We start from the raw sequence: 20,833 nt of genomic DNA, 5'->3' as shown, positions 1-20,833 counted from the left end.
CACCAAAGGCTCATATGTAAAGTTACTTGTCATGGGATAAGAGACAAAGTCCTCTCATGGACTGAAAACTGGTTAAAAGACAGGAAACAAAGGGTAGGAATGAATTATCAGTTATCAGAATGGAGAGAGGTAACTAATGGTGTCCCCCAATGGTCCATACTGCGACCAATCCTTTTTAACCTATCTATAAATGATCTGGAGAATGGGGTAAACAGTGTGGTGGCAAAATTTGCAGATGATACTAAGCTGCCAAGATAGTTAAGAACCATACAGACTGTGAAGTGCTTCAAAAGGATCTCACAAAACCAGGTGATTGGGCAACAAAATAGCAAATGAATTTTAACGTTGATAAATGCAAAGTAATGCACCCTGGAAAAAATAATCCCAACTATACATACAAGATGATGGGGACTAATTTAGCTATAACCACTTAAGAGATCTTGAAGTCATTTTGGATAGTTCTCTAAAAACATCCACTCAAGGTGCAGCAGCAGTCAAAAAAGCAAACAGTGTTAGGAATCATTTAAAAAGGGATAGAGAATAAGACAGAGAATATCTTATTGCCTCTATATAAAACCGTGGTACACCCACACCTTGAATACTGCGTACAGATGTGGTCGCCTCGTGTAAAAAAAGATATATTGGAATTGGAAAAGGTTCAGAATAGGGCAACGAAAATGATTAGGAGTTTGGAACCATTGCCATATGAAGAGAGATTAATAAGACCAGGGAAAAGGGAAACTAAGAGGGGGATATGATAGAGTTCTTTAAAATCATGACAGGTATGAAGAAAGTGAATAAGGAAAAGTTATTTATTTGTTCCCATAACATAAGAACTAGGGGGTCACTAAATGAAAGTAACAGATAGCAGGTTTAAAACAAACAAAAGGAAGGGTTTTTTTATGCAGAATACAGTCAGCCTGTGGAACTCCTTGCCAGAGTATGTTGTGAAGGCCAGGACTTTAACAGGGTTCAAAAAAGAACTAGATAAATTCATGGAGGTTAGGTCAATCAATATTTATTAGCCAGAATGGGTAGGAATGGTGTCCCTAGCCTCTGTCAGGGGCTGGAAATGTATGATAGGAGAGGGATCACTTGATTCTGTTCACTCCCTCTGGCACATCTGGCATTGTCCACTGTCAAAAGACAGGATACTGGGCTAGATGGACCTTTGGTTTGACTCTGTGTCCGTTCTTATGTTTTTATGTAAAAATTGAGAAAGTGAGTTGATGTGAAACTCACCCCGGTATGCCTATATCTATCTGTTCACATTTTGCATTTATAAAAGATTATTCTTTGGTTTGGATCTTATAACAAGTAACTACATCTTCTCCAATATTTTAAGTTTCCCACTAATTCTAAATTTTATTACATTTTTGTTAAACCACAAATTCTTAATGTCATTTTATTGTTGTTTTATTAAATCAAAGCAAGAAAAACATCTGTGGAAATGTGAAGGTTTAAAAATTGTCTCAAGCACACTGTCATTTGTCTGATCCCTTTGGAGCCATTGCTTTCAGTCCTAGTGAATATTGTACATAAAAAAATCTTTGGATCCAAAGAAGAAGAAAAAAAATCATGCAGCTTCCACACCATGAAAATCTGTGCAAGGTTTGGAAGTAAATTTTTCATTCCTTGTGAGGCATTGCACAGATTTCCTCAGCATGAGGTCTATAGTTTGTTCATTGTTTGTGGTGTTCAGCTTTTGGACATGTTTACCAAGTCTACATGCACTACTGATGGATTTTTTACAGAATTCTTTAAAAAATACATAATCTGCCATAAGTGAAATGAATATGAATTTTCTGTGCAGTAGCGACGAGGAGTCCTGTGGCACCTTATAGACTAACTGAAGTGTAGGAGCATAAGCTTTCATGGGCAAAGACCCACTTCGTCAGATGCATGCATCTGACGAAGTGGGTCTTTGCCCACGAAAGCTTATGCTCCTACACTTCAGTTAGTCTATAAGGTGCCACAGGACTCCTCGTCGCTACTGCACAGAAAATTCATATTCATTTCAAAGACCCACTTCGTCAGATGCATGCATCTGACGAAGTGGGTCTTTGCCCATGAAAGCTTATGCTCTTACACTTCAGTTAGTCTATAAGGTGCCACAGGACTCCTCGTCGCTTTTGCAGATTCAGACTAACACGGCTACCCCTCTGATACTTTCTGTGCAGTGTTTCACTCTGTAGAGCCTAAGCTTAAGATACAATGAACTCCTAAAAAGATGAATTTACAGGAAATGCTGACAATCATAGTATGTGCATTGCTGCTATAATTTCTTGTAAATCACCAGTACTTCACTGTGGTCCTGCTTTAGCTATGCCAGTAACACACAGCTCTGTCAATCATACAATCCTAGAACTGGATGGGAGGTCACTGAGTCCAGTCCCCTGCCCTCACAGTAGGACCAAGCACTGTCTAGATCATCCCTGACAGGTGTCTATCCAACCTGTTCTTAAATATCTCCAGTGATGGAGATTCCACAACCTCCCTAGGCAATTTATTCCAGTGTTTAATCATCCTGACAGGAATTTAAGACCATTGCTTCTTCTCCTATCCTCAGAGATTAAGAATATGTTTTCTTCTTCTTCCTTTTAACACTCTTTTAGATACTTGAAAACTCCTATCATATTCCCCGTCAGTCTTCTCTTTTCTAAACTAAACAAGCCCAGTTCTTTCAGTCTTCCCTCAGAAGTCATGTTTTCTAGCTCTTTAATAATTTTTGTTGCTCTTCTCTGGACCTTCTCCAATTTCTCCACATCTTTCTTTAAATGTGGTGCCCAGAACAGGACACAATACTCTAACTGATGCCAAATCAGTACAGAGTAGAGCAAAAGAATTGCTCACAGCACTCCTATTAATGCATCCCAGAATTAATTTGATTAGCTCTGGATCTCCCATTAATTAACATCTTTTTGGTTTTTAGATTAAAACATCTTTCAAATGTAATGAGAGAGTCTACATTCAGTATATTTACAAAGAAGGTCAGCCTTGTAAAAAATTGTTCTTGAGCATAACTATCAATGGCTTTCTGCATGGACAGGAATTACTGGGTTAAGGTTTTATATGTCTGGAATTCTGAGCCCTGAAGCTTTAGTTGCAGAGATTCCATGTACCATTGACTGCAGAGTCAAAAGATAGTTCAGCAAAACAAATACAGTAAACTTCCGATAATCCGGCACCTTTAGGACCCAGGGGGTGCCAGATTATCAGATATGCCGGACTATCAGAATGGGGGGCTATGAGGGGTCTGGGATGGGGTGGGGGATGCTACCCCAGACTTCCTCATAGCCCTCCCTTCTGATAGTCCGGCTCTGCCCCAGGAGTCCCCGATTCAGCCGCTGCTGGTCAGTTTCAGCAGCGGCTGAATCTGGGACGCCTGCAGCAGAGCAGCTGAGGTGCTGCTGTGTTGGTCCGGTAGCGCCGACCCTTGTCACCGCGAGACCAACCCGTCAGCACCCCAGCTGCTCTTGGGGACGCCTGGGGCAGAGCAGCTGTGGTGCTGACGGGTTGGTCCCGCAGCGCTGCTCCTCGGCGCTACTGGACCAACCCAGCAGCACCCCAGCTGCTCTGCCCCAGGTGTCCGCAAGTCAGCCACTGCTGATACTGATCAGCGGCTGACTCCAGAAAGCCAGAGGCAGAGCTGCTCTACCCCGGGCTTTCTGGAGTCAGCCCTGGTCAATTTCAGCAGCGGCTGAATCAGGACGCCTGGGGCAGAGCAGCTGGAAGGCTGCTGGGTTGGTCCCACAGCACTGAGGAGCGGTGCTACTGGACCAACCCAGCAGCACCCCAGCTGCTCTGCCCCAGGTGTACCCAAGTCAGCTGCTGCTGAAATTGACCAGCGGCTGATTCCAGGAAGCTGGGGCAGAGCAGCTCTGTCTCAGGCTTCCTGGAGTCAGCCGCTGGTCAATTTCAGCAGCGGCTGAATCCGGGACAGCTGGGGTGCTGCTGGGTTGGTCCCGCAGCCCCGAGGGGCAGTGCTACTGGACCTACCCGGCAGCACTCCAGCTGTTCTGCCCCCTGCTTCTTGGATTCAGCGCTGGTCAGTTTTAGCAGCGGCTGAATTGGGGAAGCTGGGGGCAGAGCAGCCCCAATGGTCTGGCTGCCCAGAGCACTTCCAGGTTCCTGATGGTGCCGGACCGTCAGATGCCGGACCATCGGAGTTTTACTGTATATGCTTTAATTTATGTCCAGAGCCTCAGAGGTCAATGTGGAAATCTTATCATGGACTTCAGTGGATTTTGAAACCGGCCCTGTACTTATGCTTTGCACTTTTTCTTTTTCTGAGTGCAACTCCTAATTTAACATGGAACATGGCACGCCTTCCTATATTGGCTATACATGGATACGAGTGCCCACTAATCACTTATCAACATATAAGTAAGCATACCATGAAAGAAGAATGACAATACTAGAAAGGGCTTGACAGCATAGTAGAAGCTGATCAATCATTCTTATCCAATAGGGAACTAGAGGGGACTTTTGTTAATAGAGATTTGTAAAGAACAAATCATAAAACCAGTCTGATAATTTCTTTGACAGGATAACAAGTCTTGTAGATAAGGGGGAAGCAGTAGACGTGAGATACCTAGACTTTAGTAAAACATTTGATACAGTCTCATATGAGCTTCTTATCAATAAACTAGAGAAATACAACCTAGATGGGGCTATTATAAGGTGGGTGCGTAACTGGCTGGATAACTGTTCTCAAGGAGTAGTATCAAATAGTTCACAGTCATGCTGGAAGGCCATAACAAGTGGGGTCCCTTGGGTCAGCTTTGGGACCAGTTCTGTTCAATATCTTTATCAGTGATTTAGATGATGGCATAGAGAGTATTCTTATAAAGTTTGCATATGGTACCACGCTGGGAGGGGTTGCAAGTGCTTTGGAGGTTAGGGTCATAATTCAAAATGATCTGGACAAACAGCTTTCAAGTACCAAAAAAGGTATTACAAGGAGGCGGGAAAAGATAGTTCTCCTTGGCCTCTGATGATAGGACAAGAAGCAATGGGCTTAAATTTCAGCAAAGGAAGTTTAGGTTGGACATTAGGAAAAACTTCCTAACTGTCAAGGTGGTTAAACACAGGAACAAATTGCCTAGGGAAGTTGTGGAATCTTCATCATTGGAAATATTTAAGAGCTGGCTAGATAAACATCTATTAGGGATGAACTAGATGATGCTTGGTCCTGCTGTGAGGGCAGGGAACTGGACTTGATGATCTCTCAAGGTCCCTTCCAGTTCTTGTATTCTATGATCATTAGAGTCTGCTAACAGGCCATTTCCACTGCCCGCCATACTGATCTACTCTGTCTATTGACTTACCTTGGTTGCCAAGTGAGCTGTGTCTTACCTGTGCCTCTGACTCACAAATGGCTCCATGTTTTTGAGCACTTCTCAGAAGGTATCGTGCATGATCAGACTTAAACATGGAATAAAGAGAAGGGTCTCATTTAGAACTATTTCATGCAATGTATTATCCATTGGGGGTATGTCTACGCTACAGAGGGTTTTTTTGTTTTGTTTTGTTTTTTGGAAAAACAGCCATTTTTTCCGAAAAAGCTTCACTTACGTCTACACTGAAATTACGCTCTTTCGGAAAAAAATCAAAAGAACAGGGCGGGGGTTTCCAACATTAGTAAACCTCTTTCTACAAGGAAGCCCTTTTCTGAAAGAGCTCTTTTGGAAAAAGTCATGTGGGTATGGGGAAGAGGGAGTTCTTTTGAAAGAAGAGGAAAGAGCACAGGTGCTCTGGTGGCCACTCTGTCCATAGTAATCACAGCTTAAATGCAAGATCGCATCCACACTGAAGGGATGCTATCTTTCAAAAAAGCAGATCGCTTTTTCGATGCACTTTGGCAGTGTAGATGTTCTCTTTCGGAAGAAGTTTTTTTTGGAAGATCTCTTCCGGAAAAGCTTCTTCTGAAAGAAGTCTGCAGTCTAGATATAGCCTTTGTCTCTCAGATGAAAAAGTTTCAAGGACAGTGTAGGGAGCTGGCTGAATTAAGCACTTCCAGATGGTTGCCTGCTTCCCAGAAGTGAAAGTTATGGGCATTATCGTTCTGACTTCTCTGTGACCATTCTTATCATTTGCAATTGTTTACTTATAGTGGCTTATCCTGCAGGTTTGTAGGCCCTGGTTTTACAGGATAGTACATTTAAGTTATCTACCAAGTCACAAAAAGCATGTAAACATTAACAATTTTTTCATGTTTTTTTTTTTTGGTTTGTTTGTTTCAGGAATGGTGATAAGTATGAAGGAGACTGGATCCAGGACCAGCGACAAGGTCATGGTGTACTACACTGTGCCGATGGAACTGTATATGAGGTATATAATGAGGACATACGAGAAGTAGTAATGCTATAACTAGGAAAGTACAAAGGAGAATTTTACATTGTGCTTCAAATGAATAGTCCAGAAACTACATGACTAGAGCTAGGCATGCTGTTCATAGCAATCCGTTCATGTGACAAATTTAGCTCCTATTTCTGATCGTGAATTATCTAATAGTGAGACTATCATTTTCAAGTTATTTGATATTGTTCTACTATTTTTATTTAAATACACTTCAGCCATATTTTATTTGGGAATTATTCCTTATGACTATTGCAATGTTTGCAAATCTTTGTTTGCTCTGTATGGCTGGCCCTTAAAGACAGTATTACTTCTGCTGCCTGGTTGCACACCTGAAAATGTTATAAACAGGGTGAGTAACCGAATAATTTTCTTTTGTTGTGAAAATTCATGTAAACATATCATGACATTTTGTCTTCACAGCCATTGAGCATATGAATATCCACAGAAAACAGATAAAGTCATAGTTAACATAGTGACACATAAGGAATTATAAGATGCCACCCATGAACAGTGTTAATACAGTGTTGTTTTAGAATGGGCCTGATTCTTCATTGCTAGCACTCAAAGTGTGTGTTGAATGCTTACCACCTGATACTTCTTTGCTCAAATATGCCCGGTAATATTTTCCCTGACTTTGCAGAAGTGCAAATGGTTATACACAATTCAAGACAGTGGAGAATCAGGTTCTCTATATTTATACGCCAATCATTAGTATGTATATTGCAGGAATTAAAAAACCAAAGGAACCGAGTCACTTCTTTGATTCATTTCAAATATGATATTGGTAAGGTCAAGTGGTTGCAATGCTGTGGATTCTGTCCTTATGGAGTGTAGCATGAATTGCAAAGGCCCGACAGATTGCATGCCAAATGTTTCACTGTCTGCTAAACCAAAGAAGGAGAAGATGGAAGAAGAATCAAATCTGGCACCAAATTCAGCTATGGGGTCCATTTGTTTCTCTTACTTGTAAGACACTACTAATTTTAGTGGAATTACTCCTTTTTTCAATAGTGTAGATGAGAACAGAATCAGGCCCCAGTGTACAAATGCAGTTTATACCAAGATTACAGCAGGGCAGAATTAAGTCTTGTCTCGTCTGACTCTGTCCCCAATATATACATGACTTTCCATTAGAATCTGATGGATTTGTTTATAATATAAATGACAACCTGGTAACAAATGTTGATTAAAAGAAATTAAAAGATGCCCAGGTCATCTCTTTTTATAATAACAGATATTCAGTTGCTTATGAAGTCAATATTCCAACATAGAAAGGTGAGTATTTTTCCAGTGTAAATGAAGCAGTAAGATATGGCAGGTTGTGAATTATTTTGTAATAACTCACAAATAGGTGCATTGTCAGGAGGAAGCTGAAGACCAAGTGCTATCATATCATGTATAGATGTGTATTATTATACAATAAATCAGGGATAGAGTTTTGTTATTGCAATTATAGGATGTCTGGAGGCTAAAAAAAGTCTCCAATTTTAATTTTGAGCTGTTGAGAATCTGAACCAGGACAATTTTATGTGTATATGTGATTTAGAACCTTTATTTGTTTAAAAAAAATCACTTTCCTGAAACTGGGTTTACATGGCCAGTGTCTGGAGAGACAAGGCTGTACTCTAGCATTGTCTTAGGCTTCAAAGTGTTTTCATTAACCTCTCTTTATATACGTATATATTTCAGAATATGTCGGTCTGTGAGTCTGTCTGTCTGTGCATCTGTGAGTCTGTTTGTTCAAGAATTCCTCCTGAACCAGGGGTGGGCAAGAGGCAGCTAGTGGGTCGGATCTGGACCGCCAAGCCGCTGGATACAGCCTGTGTCCACCTTGCCAGCACCCTTACTACATAGCACATCACAATGCTGACTGCTAATTACTCTGGGTGATGGCGAGGGACAGGGAGGCTTTCTATGCTGTTCCTGCCCCCTAGCAAAATCCCTCAGCTCGTAGGAGCTGAGAAATTTTGCTGGGGATGGGGCAACGAGCGAAGCCTCCTCTTTCCCTCACTTCCTCCTTCCTGTGCTGGAGCAGAGACATGTGGAGCAGCCCCTCCCAGCCTCGCCCTCACCCTAGGCAGCCTTCAGGCTGTAGGAGAGCTGTTGAAGGCCAGGGGCAGCCCCTGGAGCCTGACTCCTCGAACAGCCTGCAGGCTTGGGGGTAGCTGGAGGGCAGGATTGGCCTGCAGAGCCCCAACCCCAACCCGAGAAGCACGCAGAAGCAGATTCCCCTCACCTCCCAGGAGGAACTGCTGGCCTCTCTGGAGGAGCTGCTGGCTGGGGATCCCTGCCATAGCCCCCTGAGAGAAGCTGCCCTGGTAAGCCCCCTGCCCTGAGTCCTGCTCTGAGGCCACCACCACCTGCCTTGAGCCCTGCCATTTCCCAACCCTCTGCCCTAAGCCTCCCACCCCTTGCTTCTCCTTACCCCCGAACCCTCACTCCAGCCTTCATTTTCACAAATTGCAATCATTGAAATAAAGCATGTACATTTTTCATTTATTTTTCAAAAAACAAAAAATTACTTCAGTTAAAGACCCAAGCAATCCTGGCTGTATATGCTAGTTTAAAATAAAAGCGGTATTTTTTTTCTTTGCTACTGTATCATTTCATAGGAATAATTGAGATATAGTATTGTTTAGCTACTTTTCCTACTTGGGGGGGAATCTGTGGACATTTCTATCACTCTGTTTTACAGCTCAGTTATATAATGTTTCGTGTCTAAACACAATTCCAAAGCAAATGTCCAAAAGCAAGCTCTGTTTTCATTTTCTGACTCTCTCTCTAATTGACTTTGGGCCTGATACAAATCCCATTGCAGTCATTAGGAAGATTCCCACTGAATAGAGCCTTTTTCTAAAGAAATTTGACAAAAATGAACATGCAGATACAACGTGACCACAACAGCATTAAGCAATCTGGCTATCCATCACAATGCATAGTCTGTGGTGTCTTGTTGCTCAGGAAGTACAGGAATGCCATTAATGTAGGAAATTAGATAATGAGCAGGAGCAATTTCTGCCTGTCTGTAAACATGTCTGCTACATTCACATTCTCCAAAGTACAACCGGGGTTAATTTTAAGAGATATGACAAAAATTTCCTCTTTTCCCTCCTAGAAGAAAGGCTTTTTTTAAATTTTTGGCAAAGATCTCTGGTTTATTTATTTATTTATTTATTTTAAAACTTCAAAGAACTCTACTGCTACCCTTACACTAATGATACCTGTAGAAGTTAACTTTTTTTGGGGGGGGGGGCGGAGGAACCAGACTAGCACATGGGAAGAATACTTACACTATACTATACTAGGGAAGTTACATATCAGTTACTTAAATAGTCAAGTAACCTCATGAAATTTTATCAATTAGTCCACTATTCTATAGTTCCCTGGGGGTGGAGCTGGCAGCCACAGTACCAAAGGCAGCAGCATGGGGTGCCAGGTGGGAGCTGATCTGCAAGGGGAGCCAGTTTAAAAACCAGCTCCCCTTGAAGACCAGCTTCCTGTCACCCTGTGCTGCTGCTTCTGAGAAAGAGGCAGCAGTGCAGGGTGGCAGTAGTCCCTGTCTATTTGGCAGGGCCTGAGTTCCTGAGCCTGGCGCAAGCCAGAACTGATCCAGGCTGCTGGCCAGCCTGCTAAAAAATTTACTGGCAGGGAGAGGGAAATGTGTGTAGTCTATAGCATTAACCTATAGGCTTTTGCTTATTGGTTAATTGACTATACTATACTATACTATATTTTTAATATGGTGGCATATTAGTACCTATTCACTGTCTCATATGTGTGCATGACATTTTTGATAAATTGAGTTGGATCGTGTCTTATTTTGCACCACTAGGTGGCTCTCTAACATTTGTATACAGATTTATTTATTAAACTCCCCAAATTTTGATCAGGTTACATTAGTTGCTGGACTGCTCTGCATGGCTGTAAATATTTAGTATTGTACTTAAATGTACAATGGATATGTACTTAAAGCCAGAAAAATTGATAGGAAAAATCTTACAGTTCTATCAACAATACTTTGCTGATTAATTCAGCATTTTAGTTGATTCAAGCAAGTTTATGAAATGAGTAGATCAAAACAAACATCCCAATATTGCTATTAGTATCCATCCAACACACTACTTTAAAGAGTTTATAAATATTCTGGTATAAAATAATAAAAGCTAAGGAACTTAATTTTACTATCAGGCTATGTCTACACTGCAGGCTTTTTGCGCAAGAACTGTTTTGCGCAAGAGTTCTTGTGCGAAAGGTCTTGTGCAAGAGCGTGTTCACACTGCCATGTGCTTTTGCGCAAGAGATGTGCTTTTGCACAAGAGCGTCCATGGCAGTGTGGACGCTCTCTTGCTCAAGAAAGCTCTGAAGGCCATTTTAGCCCATCCACGCTGCCTTCTTGTGCAAGAGGGCTTATTCCTTGTGGGGAGAGGAATAACTCTTGCGCAAGAAGCCCTCTGTTCTGACGCTTTACTGTAAACTTACTTGCACAAGAATGCGTGTGCAGTGTAGACACTCCACAAGTTTTTGCGCATGAACGGCTGTGCTTGCGCAAAAAGTCTGCAGTGTAGACATAGCCTCAGAGTTTAACTTCTACAGTTAATCTATAACATATTGTCTTATCATTTGGAATGAGCTGATCAGTCTTCTAGAATCTTTGTCCAAGTCATCCTTGTGATCTAGACGTGACAGCACAATCAGATGGTCAAATCTTTTCACACTCGCAAGTTGAAGTTCTTTCCACATGCTGCACCTAAAGCTTCATTTGTATACAGGATAGCAAAATAAATGTGTCCCTGTCTGCTCCTGGCATTTAGTGTGAGATCCATGACAGATTTAAGCATTGCAATACTGTTGCTTAACTTTTAGGTGCCTAGCAAAATCACAAGAACAACACTGCAATCCACAAAGACTAAATTAGGGACCTATACTCCCTATATAATGAATGGAGAGATAGCTACCCGAGCCCTGGTCTACACTAGGGTGTTATTTCAAAATAATTCTCCTTATTTAAAATTACATGTGGAGCACCCACACTACCAAGCCCATTGTTTCAAAATAAGGGGCTGGTTATTTCAAAATAATAACACCTGCTTTCCACAAGAAATAATGCTTATTTTTAAATAGCTAATTACTCCCCAGTGCTTCCTGGGGCTCTAAGTCAGGGTAGCGCATCCACATTAAGGGAGCCTGCCTTGGACTAATTTTGAGGCTTCCCTGTAGTGTGGACATGCTATTCCACAATAGTTATTTTTAGAGTTATTTCAAAATAAATTATTTCAAAATAATTTCCCAGTGTAGATGTGCCCTTATACTGCAGTGATCAAAATCAGCATACTAAGTAGGAAGCCACCTAGTAGGAGATACTGATCAGAGCGGTGGGTGATAAGCTGCATTCTCTCATGAAGATAAATGTCAAATCCAAATGGAATGAAGGCCCTTAGTTGTGCTCAGGATCCAGAAACTGGGAGGAGATAGGCACTCAGCCACCTAAGTTGTGTGCTGGAATTGACAATTATAGAGGAAGAGGGCAAGCAGCTCCCTTGTAACATTTGATCTAGTGGACAGAATACTTCTCCAAGATATGAGACCCCCTAGTTCATTCCCCTCCCTTCTGAGGGGGTGAAGGGATTTGAACAGGGCTCTCTTGCCTCTCATATAAGTGTCCTACCTACAAGGTTATAGTGTCATTAGAACACTATTGCTGCCCCCAAGTAACTGAGTATACCATTGTTTGATTAAAGTGGAATAACTTCAGTAGGAGAAACAGAGCCTCACACCATAGCTCACTGATTGGAGCACACACAGCTGAGAAGTGACAGCTGTTCAAAGCCCTTCTCCCATTCAAACATGTGACGGTTGGGATAAAAACCAGGGGTCTCCCACATCCTGGGTGAGTACCCTAATTCTAGGGCCAAACATTTTAAGGGAGCTGCTCTCTTCCTACCCTGCTCCCTGGGCAGTTTTGTTTAAATGTGCTTTAGGGGCCTGGTCCAGTAGGAGTGTTCAGAGACTGCCTCCCAGATAAGGTGCCCACATGTGACTTGGGCAGCTGAACTCATTTCTCTCTGTGAATCACTCTGGAGTTTAGGCAGGAGATAGACATCTGGTTGTCTATCATGGGGCTACAGCACACATGATCAGGCAGGAGACCAGCTACCAAAAGTGAGGCTGCAGTACTCATGCCCAGAGGAATAAAACCTAGGCACCAAGTGAATTTAAGCACTTGCAGCATGAGATGAGTTTTGTGGATTTCAGCAGTGCCTAACAATGAGTACTTAGGCCTATGTTTTTTAGTAGACCCTATCCTTAGCCACATTCCATTGAACTTCGAGGTTGTCTGTGGACATTGTCTCTTCCATTCTAAGTTGGAAAAAATAAATAGACCTTAGAGAGGTGAAAGGATCCTTTCTACTTCATGCATGTTACCTGATGTAAAAAACTAGTAGAATACACCATCTGCTTTGTAGATCTTATGTGAGTACATCGTAATGTATCCAAGTCGCATTTCAACTCAGTGACCCTTATGATTTATATTAAGTGGCACTTCCAGGCAAGCTGAAAAGATTTTCCCTACTGGCCAAATCAATAGGAACTGTCCCAGCTAGAAGCCTCTCTGTACATCTTACAGTGCTGTTTTGTTAAACTGTGAGGTTTCTCTCATTTTTTCCATTCTGCTCTAACCCCTCTATCCCATTCATTCTACATTACAATTAACTTTTCAGGGGCTAGGCAAACTAGAGATGAACATTCAAATTAATCATACAAAGAAAATCTCTTCTCTAAATTGATTTTAAAAAAATCCTCTAACAGACTCTGTTGGAGGTGTATAGAAAATCTGTAGCAAATATTTTTCTGCTGTTTAATATTTTAAGCAGTTATTAATGCAAAATTAGTTTGTAGTTATTTACATTAAAAATTATGGGGGTTGAATATTCTTAGATGAGTTAGTCATCATGTTTATGTATGTAGCATCTCTTACACAATGTATTTCAATGCTTTGGCAGGAAGAAAACTTCCAACAATATGGTTAAGATAATTTAGAAAGACAGATACAAAAATATCTGAAGACTAGGTTTTTCAGTTGCTGCTGGAAGTAAGGAATGAAGAACTTAAGGTCAAATTTATTCTCACACCATGGAAATATCTAAAGGCAGGTTGTGCTCTAACAGTTGAAGATAGTATTGTGATACTATCGATTAAAATCAACAAGATGTGAATTTGTAAAAATGAGCAGTACAATTTGAAAACCTAATTTGAAACCTAATCAGAGATTGTGTATAGGCAATGAATAGATTCATAACCAGTCATGGTGCTAGAACAAATCTTGTTATCTGTATCAAGCACAGAGATCCTCAACTCTCTGTTTTGCCCATGTAAAAGTTTTCATGTACATTTTCCTGGCTTAGTGTATGTGCATTCAGAATACTTATGAACACACTTTTTTGTTTCAAGTTAGCTAGGGCTTTGCCTAATTCGCACACAGCAGCATTATTCATGAAAAAAGCATGTGAAAGATGCTGGGTGCACCTTTCTAGGTTGCTTTTGAATGGTTATGGTCCTTATTGAGACAGTACTTTGAAAAAGCTGAGTGGTGAGTGGACCTAAGAAGCCAAATCAGCAAAGGCATAAAATAACCAATTCAGAGAAATAAGGGCATGGACAAATATTTAAACTTTTTGTATGCAAAAGGAGGCACTTCTACATAGCAGTATTTCTAAGGTGTCAAAGGACTGATCGAATAATAATAGAGATGTAACCGTGTTAGTCTGGTCTTGCTGAAACAAAAGACAGGACTATGCAGCACTTTAAAGACTAACAAGATGGTTTATTAGGTGATGAGCTTTCGTGGCCAGACCCACTTCCTCAGATCAAATTATGGAAGAAAACTGGCATGACCGTATATACCAAAGGGATACAATCAAAAAGAGTGAACACATATAAAATTGACAAATCAGATTTTAGAACCCCTGTTTTTAGAACCCATTCTAAAATCTGATTTGTCAATTTTATATGTGTTCACTCTTTTTTATTGTATCCCTTTGGTATATATGGTCATGCCAGTTTTCTTCCACAATTTGATCTGAGGAAGTGTGTCTGGCCCACGAAAGCTCATCACCTAATAAACCATCTTGTTAGTCTTTAAAGTGCTGCATAGTCCTGTCTTTTGTTTCTGATTGAATAATGGCACTGATGTTACATTTGATGTAGCTGCTCTACATTTCTGAGCTGCAATAATATTAGAGCTGGATTTCCTTTTAGGACAACTTTTAGAAAGAGAGAAATTAGTAAGTAGATTGGGTCAACCTTTTGAAAGCATGTTTAGATTTTTCAAAAATGTTTCTCACTAACAGTTTGATTAAATTTCCGGTCAACAAGCAATAGTCAAAATTACAATAACAGAGGATGCTGTTAATGGCAAAATAACTCAGGTTATCATCTGCTTAACCATAAAAACTAATTTCACACTGGTGGGAGGAATGTTGCCAAGAGGTAAGAGCATGGAAACTAAACTGGAGTGCTGAGGAATCTATAATGAGACTAGAGCATTGAAAGCTTCAAAGCATAAAAACTCCCATAATTGACCTATATTGTTACAACATCAGTGTGAACATGTGAATGTGTAGACACAGTTGATATTGGGAGACAATATAATGAAATACATGTGAAGTTTACATAGATTAATAAAATAAAGCATTTATTTTTCCACTTGAAAATTGTTTCCTACCTATGATTACTCTTCTTTGGTAGCTGCATAGATCCCAGTAAGCAGATGCTGTGTTCCATTCTGTCCCTGTTGCTGCTGCTTTGTGTGTTTTGGCTGAGTTCAGTTTGTCTTCTTTCCCAGAGGAAGGCCTGCTGTTTGATACACCTGTTAACTGCACTAAACAGGTGGCTAGCCTTATGGGCTTTTTCACCTGCAATGTTTTTTCTAATATCCATTTGAGTTTCGTTATCTGTTTTGAAGAGTAATAGTCTCAGTAATTATGCAGATTCTTTAAGTTTAATTGGTTGATATTTAAGTTACCAGATTTCAGTAGTTCTGATTTATACCTCATACCACTGGAAAACTGAAAATGTATAGATACAGTAAAACTTAGCCCCAGTTTGACACTAAGTTAACATGATGATGAGTGCAGTTAGAACAACCTAAATCCATTTTGAAGCTCTTGGAAGAGAGGAAAGTGGTCAGAAATAGTCAACATGGATTCACGAAGGGCAAGTCATGCCTCACCAACCTGATTGCCTTCTATGATGAAGTAACTGGCTCTGTGGACATGGGGAAGTTGGTGGGTGTGATATATCTTGACTTTAGCAAAGCTTTTGATACTGTCTCCCACAATATCCTTGCCAGCAATTTCGGAAGTATGGATTGGATAAATAGACTCTAAGGCAAATAGAAAGATGGCTAGATTGTCCATCTCAACAGGTAGTGATCAACAGCTCATTGTCTGCTTGGTGGTTGGTTTTAAGCGGAGTGCCCCAAGAATTGGTTCTAGGACTGGTTTTGTTCCACATCTTTATTAATGACTTAGATAAGGGAATGGATTGCACCCTCAGCAAGTTTGTGGATGACATTAAGTTACAGAGAGAGAAAGATATGTTGAAAGGCAGGGATAGGGTCCAGAGTGACCTAGACAAATTGGAGGATTGGGCCAAAAGAAATCTGATGAGGTTCAACAAGGCCAAGTGCAGAGTCCTGCACTTGGGACAAAAGAATCCCAAGCACTGTTACAGGCTGGGGACTGACTGCTAAGGAGCAGTTCACCAGAAAAGGATGTGGGGATTACAGTGGATAAGAAGATGAATATGAGTCAACAGTGTGCCCTTGTAGCCATGAAGGCTAATGGCATATTAGGTTGCATTAGGAGGAGCATTTCCAGCATATCTAGAGAAATGATTCCCCTTTATTTGGCATTGGAGAAGCCACATCTGGAGTATTGCGTCCAATTCTAGCCTCCCGCCCTCCCCCATTACAGCAAGGATGTGGTTGCATGAGAGGGTCCAGCAGAGGGCAATGAAAATGATTAGGGGGCTGAATGCAGAAGTGGGGGCCCGCAAAAGTACCCCAAAACATTATTTTTCCAGGCTTTGGTATAAAGCTTCCCCCCAAAATCTTAAAAACCTAGATTTTGGGAATAAAAATCCGCTGCCACCATCAAGTGCTTTTGAATCCACAAACAGGGGTGGACACTTCAAACCAACTCCAGAGCACCCCAACCTCTTTTCTCTAAAGAGCTTGAAAAAGAAAAGGGAAAATACAAATTGCAGTCTGTGGCTGCTGTCCCCTAGTCAGAGGCATGCAGATCCCACAGACAGATTTTTCAGGACACAGAACTGAACCAATACCAGGTTAATAAAGAAAAAGAAAAAACTTTTATTATCACAACAATAGTCCTTTTACAAGCATAGTTGGATTGGCTAGTTTTTAAGAGCCGCCAATTAATAAACTCATGGGGAATTTTCCCATGGGAACAGAACTTAGTTATCAAAGAGAGGAAAACTCATTTCTAAATGCACAGACATCAGATTCCCATTCTCAAACCATAGAACAATAAAACCTAATGGATTTATCTAGACTTTGCCCTACTTACAGATTGTGAAGAGTCTTTTCTTGGAGATGGACATGTTGTCTGTCCCCCTCAGTATCTGGAGAGTTAACTGCTCAGAGACAAAGGAGGGAAAACCCCAAAATTCCTTTGTCTCAGTTTGAAATCCCTATCTGCATTTCTATTGGCTGACTGCTACATGGCGAGGTACAGTTAACACCTTAGTCCCCAGGCTGCTGGCCATCCCTCATGGCCATGACAGCATCACTGGCTGTTGCTTCCCTCATGAATATAATGTTTATATTATTTGTATTCCAGTACAGCTTGAACCTCCCAGCAACATCTGTGGGCCAATAGGATCACGAATATTGCTGGAGAAGAGAGCACCTGGCCCAGAGTGCCCCAGGAGGCTGGCAGCAGGGAGTGGACCTGGTAGTCCAGCAGCTGGGGCTAGCCAGGGAGCTGGGGTGCCTCGAGGCTGGGGGGTGGAGGAGCCCTGTGGAAGCTGGGGGCAGCAGAGCCCCAGCAGTCCCGGAGCTATCTACGAAGCCCCGGCTGCTCTGGGGCAGTGGAGTCTGGAGGCCAGGAGGGGAGTCAAGCCAGGTCTGCTAATGGATCCCAGGAGAGCCTGGAGTCCATCAGCAGAAGGACCGGAATTGTCCTTCCCTGATCTGGCAAACTCCCTCTTTTGGGACTGGTCAGATCCTGAGGGTTCTGAACCAGGGAGGTCCAACCTGTAGTGCTGACAATGTATTAGGCACTTTCCAAACATATGAATATGTGGTCTTTCTAATACTTCTCTCTAGTGCTCAGTGACCTTATGGTACAATCAAAGGCATGTGCATAATACAATATTTTCAAGAAGAAGACCGTAGGAGAGTGTAACCAGTAATAATTGTGTCAAAACACAGACCAATTGTGCATGCAAAATTCTTTCTTCACTCTTTTCATTCAGTTCAAATTTGTGTGTAACATACAGTAGGTTAAGATAAGGCATTATGGTACTATTTTGTACTGTGACAGGATATTTTACCTGTTTTGCTTACTCAACCTATCAGCAAGGCTAGGCACATCTCATTAGTTCCAATTCAGGAAGATAAACAGTGGAGAGTCTTTGAAGTCAAATAGAAGCCAGGGTGTGAGACAGGTGCTCCGGCAGGGAAAAACCTCGAGAACAGTCAACTGAGGAGGATATTCAAGATATAGTTATGGCAGATGTTTTTAAGTTAAAACTCCAGGAAAGGGAATTGAGTTTTGGACACTAAGATGTTTTCTATTTTGAGAGCTAGCTAGGGAGTCTGCCAGGTCCCCATGTATTTCTATAGGAAAGATGTCAATGAAGTACTTTTTTCTTATTTATTGATTTTTAAATACAAAGAATATACATTGCTTTATTTCATGGAAGGGTGAAATGCACTTGAAGTCTTGATGTATTGCTTGGTAAATGGACATTGTACAGTTTTATCATCTATGTTAGACTAATATAACTTAAATATTTTCCAGGATGGTGTGCAGTGAGGAAAATAAAAAGTTGTAAACTTTTCACCATTAATCAATTACCAATAAGAGTCTAGGTATTGGAATTGTTACGGATAAATTACATTTTGCCAGACAGCTTGCAAGAAAAGGAAGAAATATACAGTAAGTCATGAAATAGCTAAAACATAAAGGGGCAGATATTCAAATGGTATAAATTGCTGTAGATCCACATACTTCAGTGTAACTGACTAATTTACACCATCTGAGTATCTGGCTCCTAATGACAGATTCTTTAAAGCAATGCATCCTTCAGTCATTGTTTGAAGGACAGAAATAATATTAGCCTACTAAATAAGAAAACTCCAATACAAATGAAAACAAGTCTGATCAATGGATTAAAGCTTGATAATGGAGATGTTTGGGCTTTTATCAATCAAATTAGAGCATATGGAAATAATATACTGTCAGTAACATACAAGATGAGACTCAAGTAACCAAAATTAATTATAATAATAGTATAATAGCTACTCATTTAGAAATGGAAACACCATCAATTAACTGGAAATTGCTTGCAGAAATAAAAAAGTTAAGTACTTGTTTTTTGCGATTCATTGAAAATACCTTTTCTTTATTCATAAGCACATACCTTTTTACCACCCACCACTGCAGAAAAGAATTAGTATAAAATTTTTTAAAAATCCTACATTAAAACAGAAAATCTGCATATTAATCAAAATGTGCTGTTAGTGAGCAAGTTGTATAACATTCAGCTGCCTCAAGTAGATTGCATTAGTGTTTTTTGTAATAATGCTTCTGTTGATTAAGTTTCATTGAGTGGGAGATAGTTGTTTCTCAGGTTATGTCTACACAGCACAGTTATTTTGGGATACCAGAGGTATCCTGAAATAGCTACCCCGCATCTTGTGAATGCATCCACTATTTTGAAATATAGCGGACGCAGTGTTTCGCTATCCCTGTAAACCTCATTCTATGAGGATTAAGGGATGGCTCGAAATAGCGCTTTATTTCAAAATTTTGCACTGTATCGACAGCACCAAATAACGAAATAAGCTATTTCAAAATAGACTCGAAATAAGATATACAAATTGCACATCTTATTTCCAGTTTCGGGTGCCGTGTAGACGCACCCTGAGTTATGGTGTCTTCTAGTAGATCTCTTGACCCCTCTGTTTCTCAGTTTCCTATTCTTAAAACGGGGATAACGTCCTTTTCATAAGAATGTGATAAGGATTAATTAATACTATAATATGGCACTGTGGAAAAGTTGTTGTCTGCAAATGCTAAATGTTCTTATTCTAACATTTGTTACTTGTATTTAAAATAGATTTCATGTGAATGCGTTCAATTTGGACTTTAAAAAAATCTGTTGGTATTATAAACATATGAGATTGTAATTCTGGTTACTGACTAAGTAGGATAAAGGCCTTTACCTGAAAGTTAACTGACAAATCCTTCCTTTTACTCTTAATCAGGAACTATTTTGTTTGGTTTTGGTCTCCATAGGCTGATGGAAATGGTACCAAAAATGGTACCTACCAGCTGTGCTTTATTTTGTTTAAAAATATTGAAAAAGTAGAGCTACCTATTAAGATCAATAAATGATTTTACTTGAAGAGCACGATATAGCCAGTATCTGGAAACTTGTTCTGTTTCTTTTTTTCCACCTCTTCCTCCCTTTTCTTGCTGGCTGGCTGACTGGTGGCTGTTTTCTGGAGTGCCCTTCTGTGGCTCCGGCTGTTCACGCTCTTGGCTTTCCTTATTAACACGTGATGTGTGGATGGTGCTTTTGTGAACGTCAGCATTTCCAAGCCTTACATGTGTTGCATTGCTAAGCAACTTTTAGCAATGCTTATCCCCCATCCTTATGCCATCTGGAAGAGAGGATGATACAAGGAAGTATGCCAAGGAGAGGCTGAAGGCAAATCAGAGAAAGAGATGGCTTAATTATATTGCAGAGGAAGTGACCCAAACAGAGAGCACTCGTGACAGTTGGTAAAAGGTGGACAGGAACTTTTATGGATGAGGATGATGGACCATAAGAATGATTGCATATCTTGGTACTTTCACTGTCTTTTTTAAGTGTTTTGAAATCTTGCATCTTGATAGCTGCTGAAAAAAGAGGCATGCTGAGTAGAACTCTATGGCTGTTGTTAAGTTGCTGCACCAAAATACTCCCTCCTGTTGGCTGTTGCACTGCAGCAAGTTTTGCCTCAGTGTCCTCATTACTATCCCTTTGGTCTACTTCAACCATAAGATTGTCTAAGTCTTCCAGCCAAATCACTTTGCAGTCATGCCCCTTTCCAGGCCACAGAATCCTCTACCAAAGTCAAAAATAAATGTAAACAAAAAAAGTCTTCAAACAAGCTGTACTCAGCTGTCCACCTCTTCCTCATAAGTGAAACTAATCCACTATAGCTTGCCCCAAT

At 40.7% G+C, this 20,833-nt stretch overlaps 1 protein-coding gene across 1 annotated transcript in view; it reads left to right on the top strand.

The window, feature by feature from the left end:
* MORN1 (MORN repeat containing 1) overlaps positions 1-20,833 on the top strand; it is a 190,941-nt gene that overhangs the window by 14,248 nt on the left and 155,860 nt on the right. Inside the window, 1 exon segment of the mRNA XM_075906074.1 lies at positions 6,246-6,333. Within this exon segment, the coding sequence (XP_075762189.1) occupies positions 6,246-6,333 (88 nt within the window).

Source organism: Pelodiscus sinensis, chromosome 23, assembly GCF_049634645.1.
Source record: "Pelodiscus sinensis isolate JC-2024 chromosome 23, ASM4963464v1, whole genome shotgun sequence".
NCBI lineage: Eukaryota > Metazoa > Chordata > Testudines > Trionychidae > Pelodiscus > Pelodiscus sinensis.
Note: the sequence above shows the minus strand (reverse complement) of the source record. Positions and strands in the feature narration are given on the sequence as shown.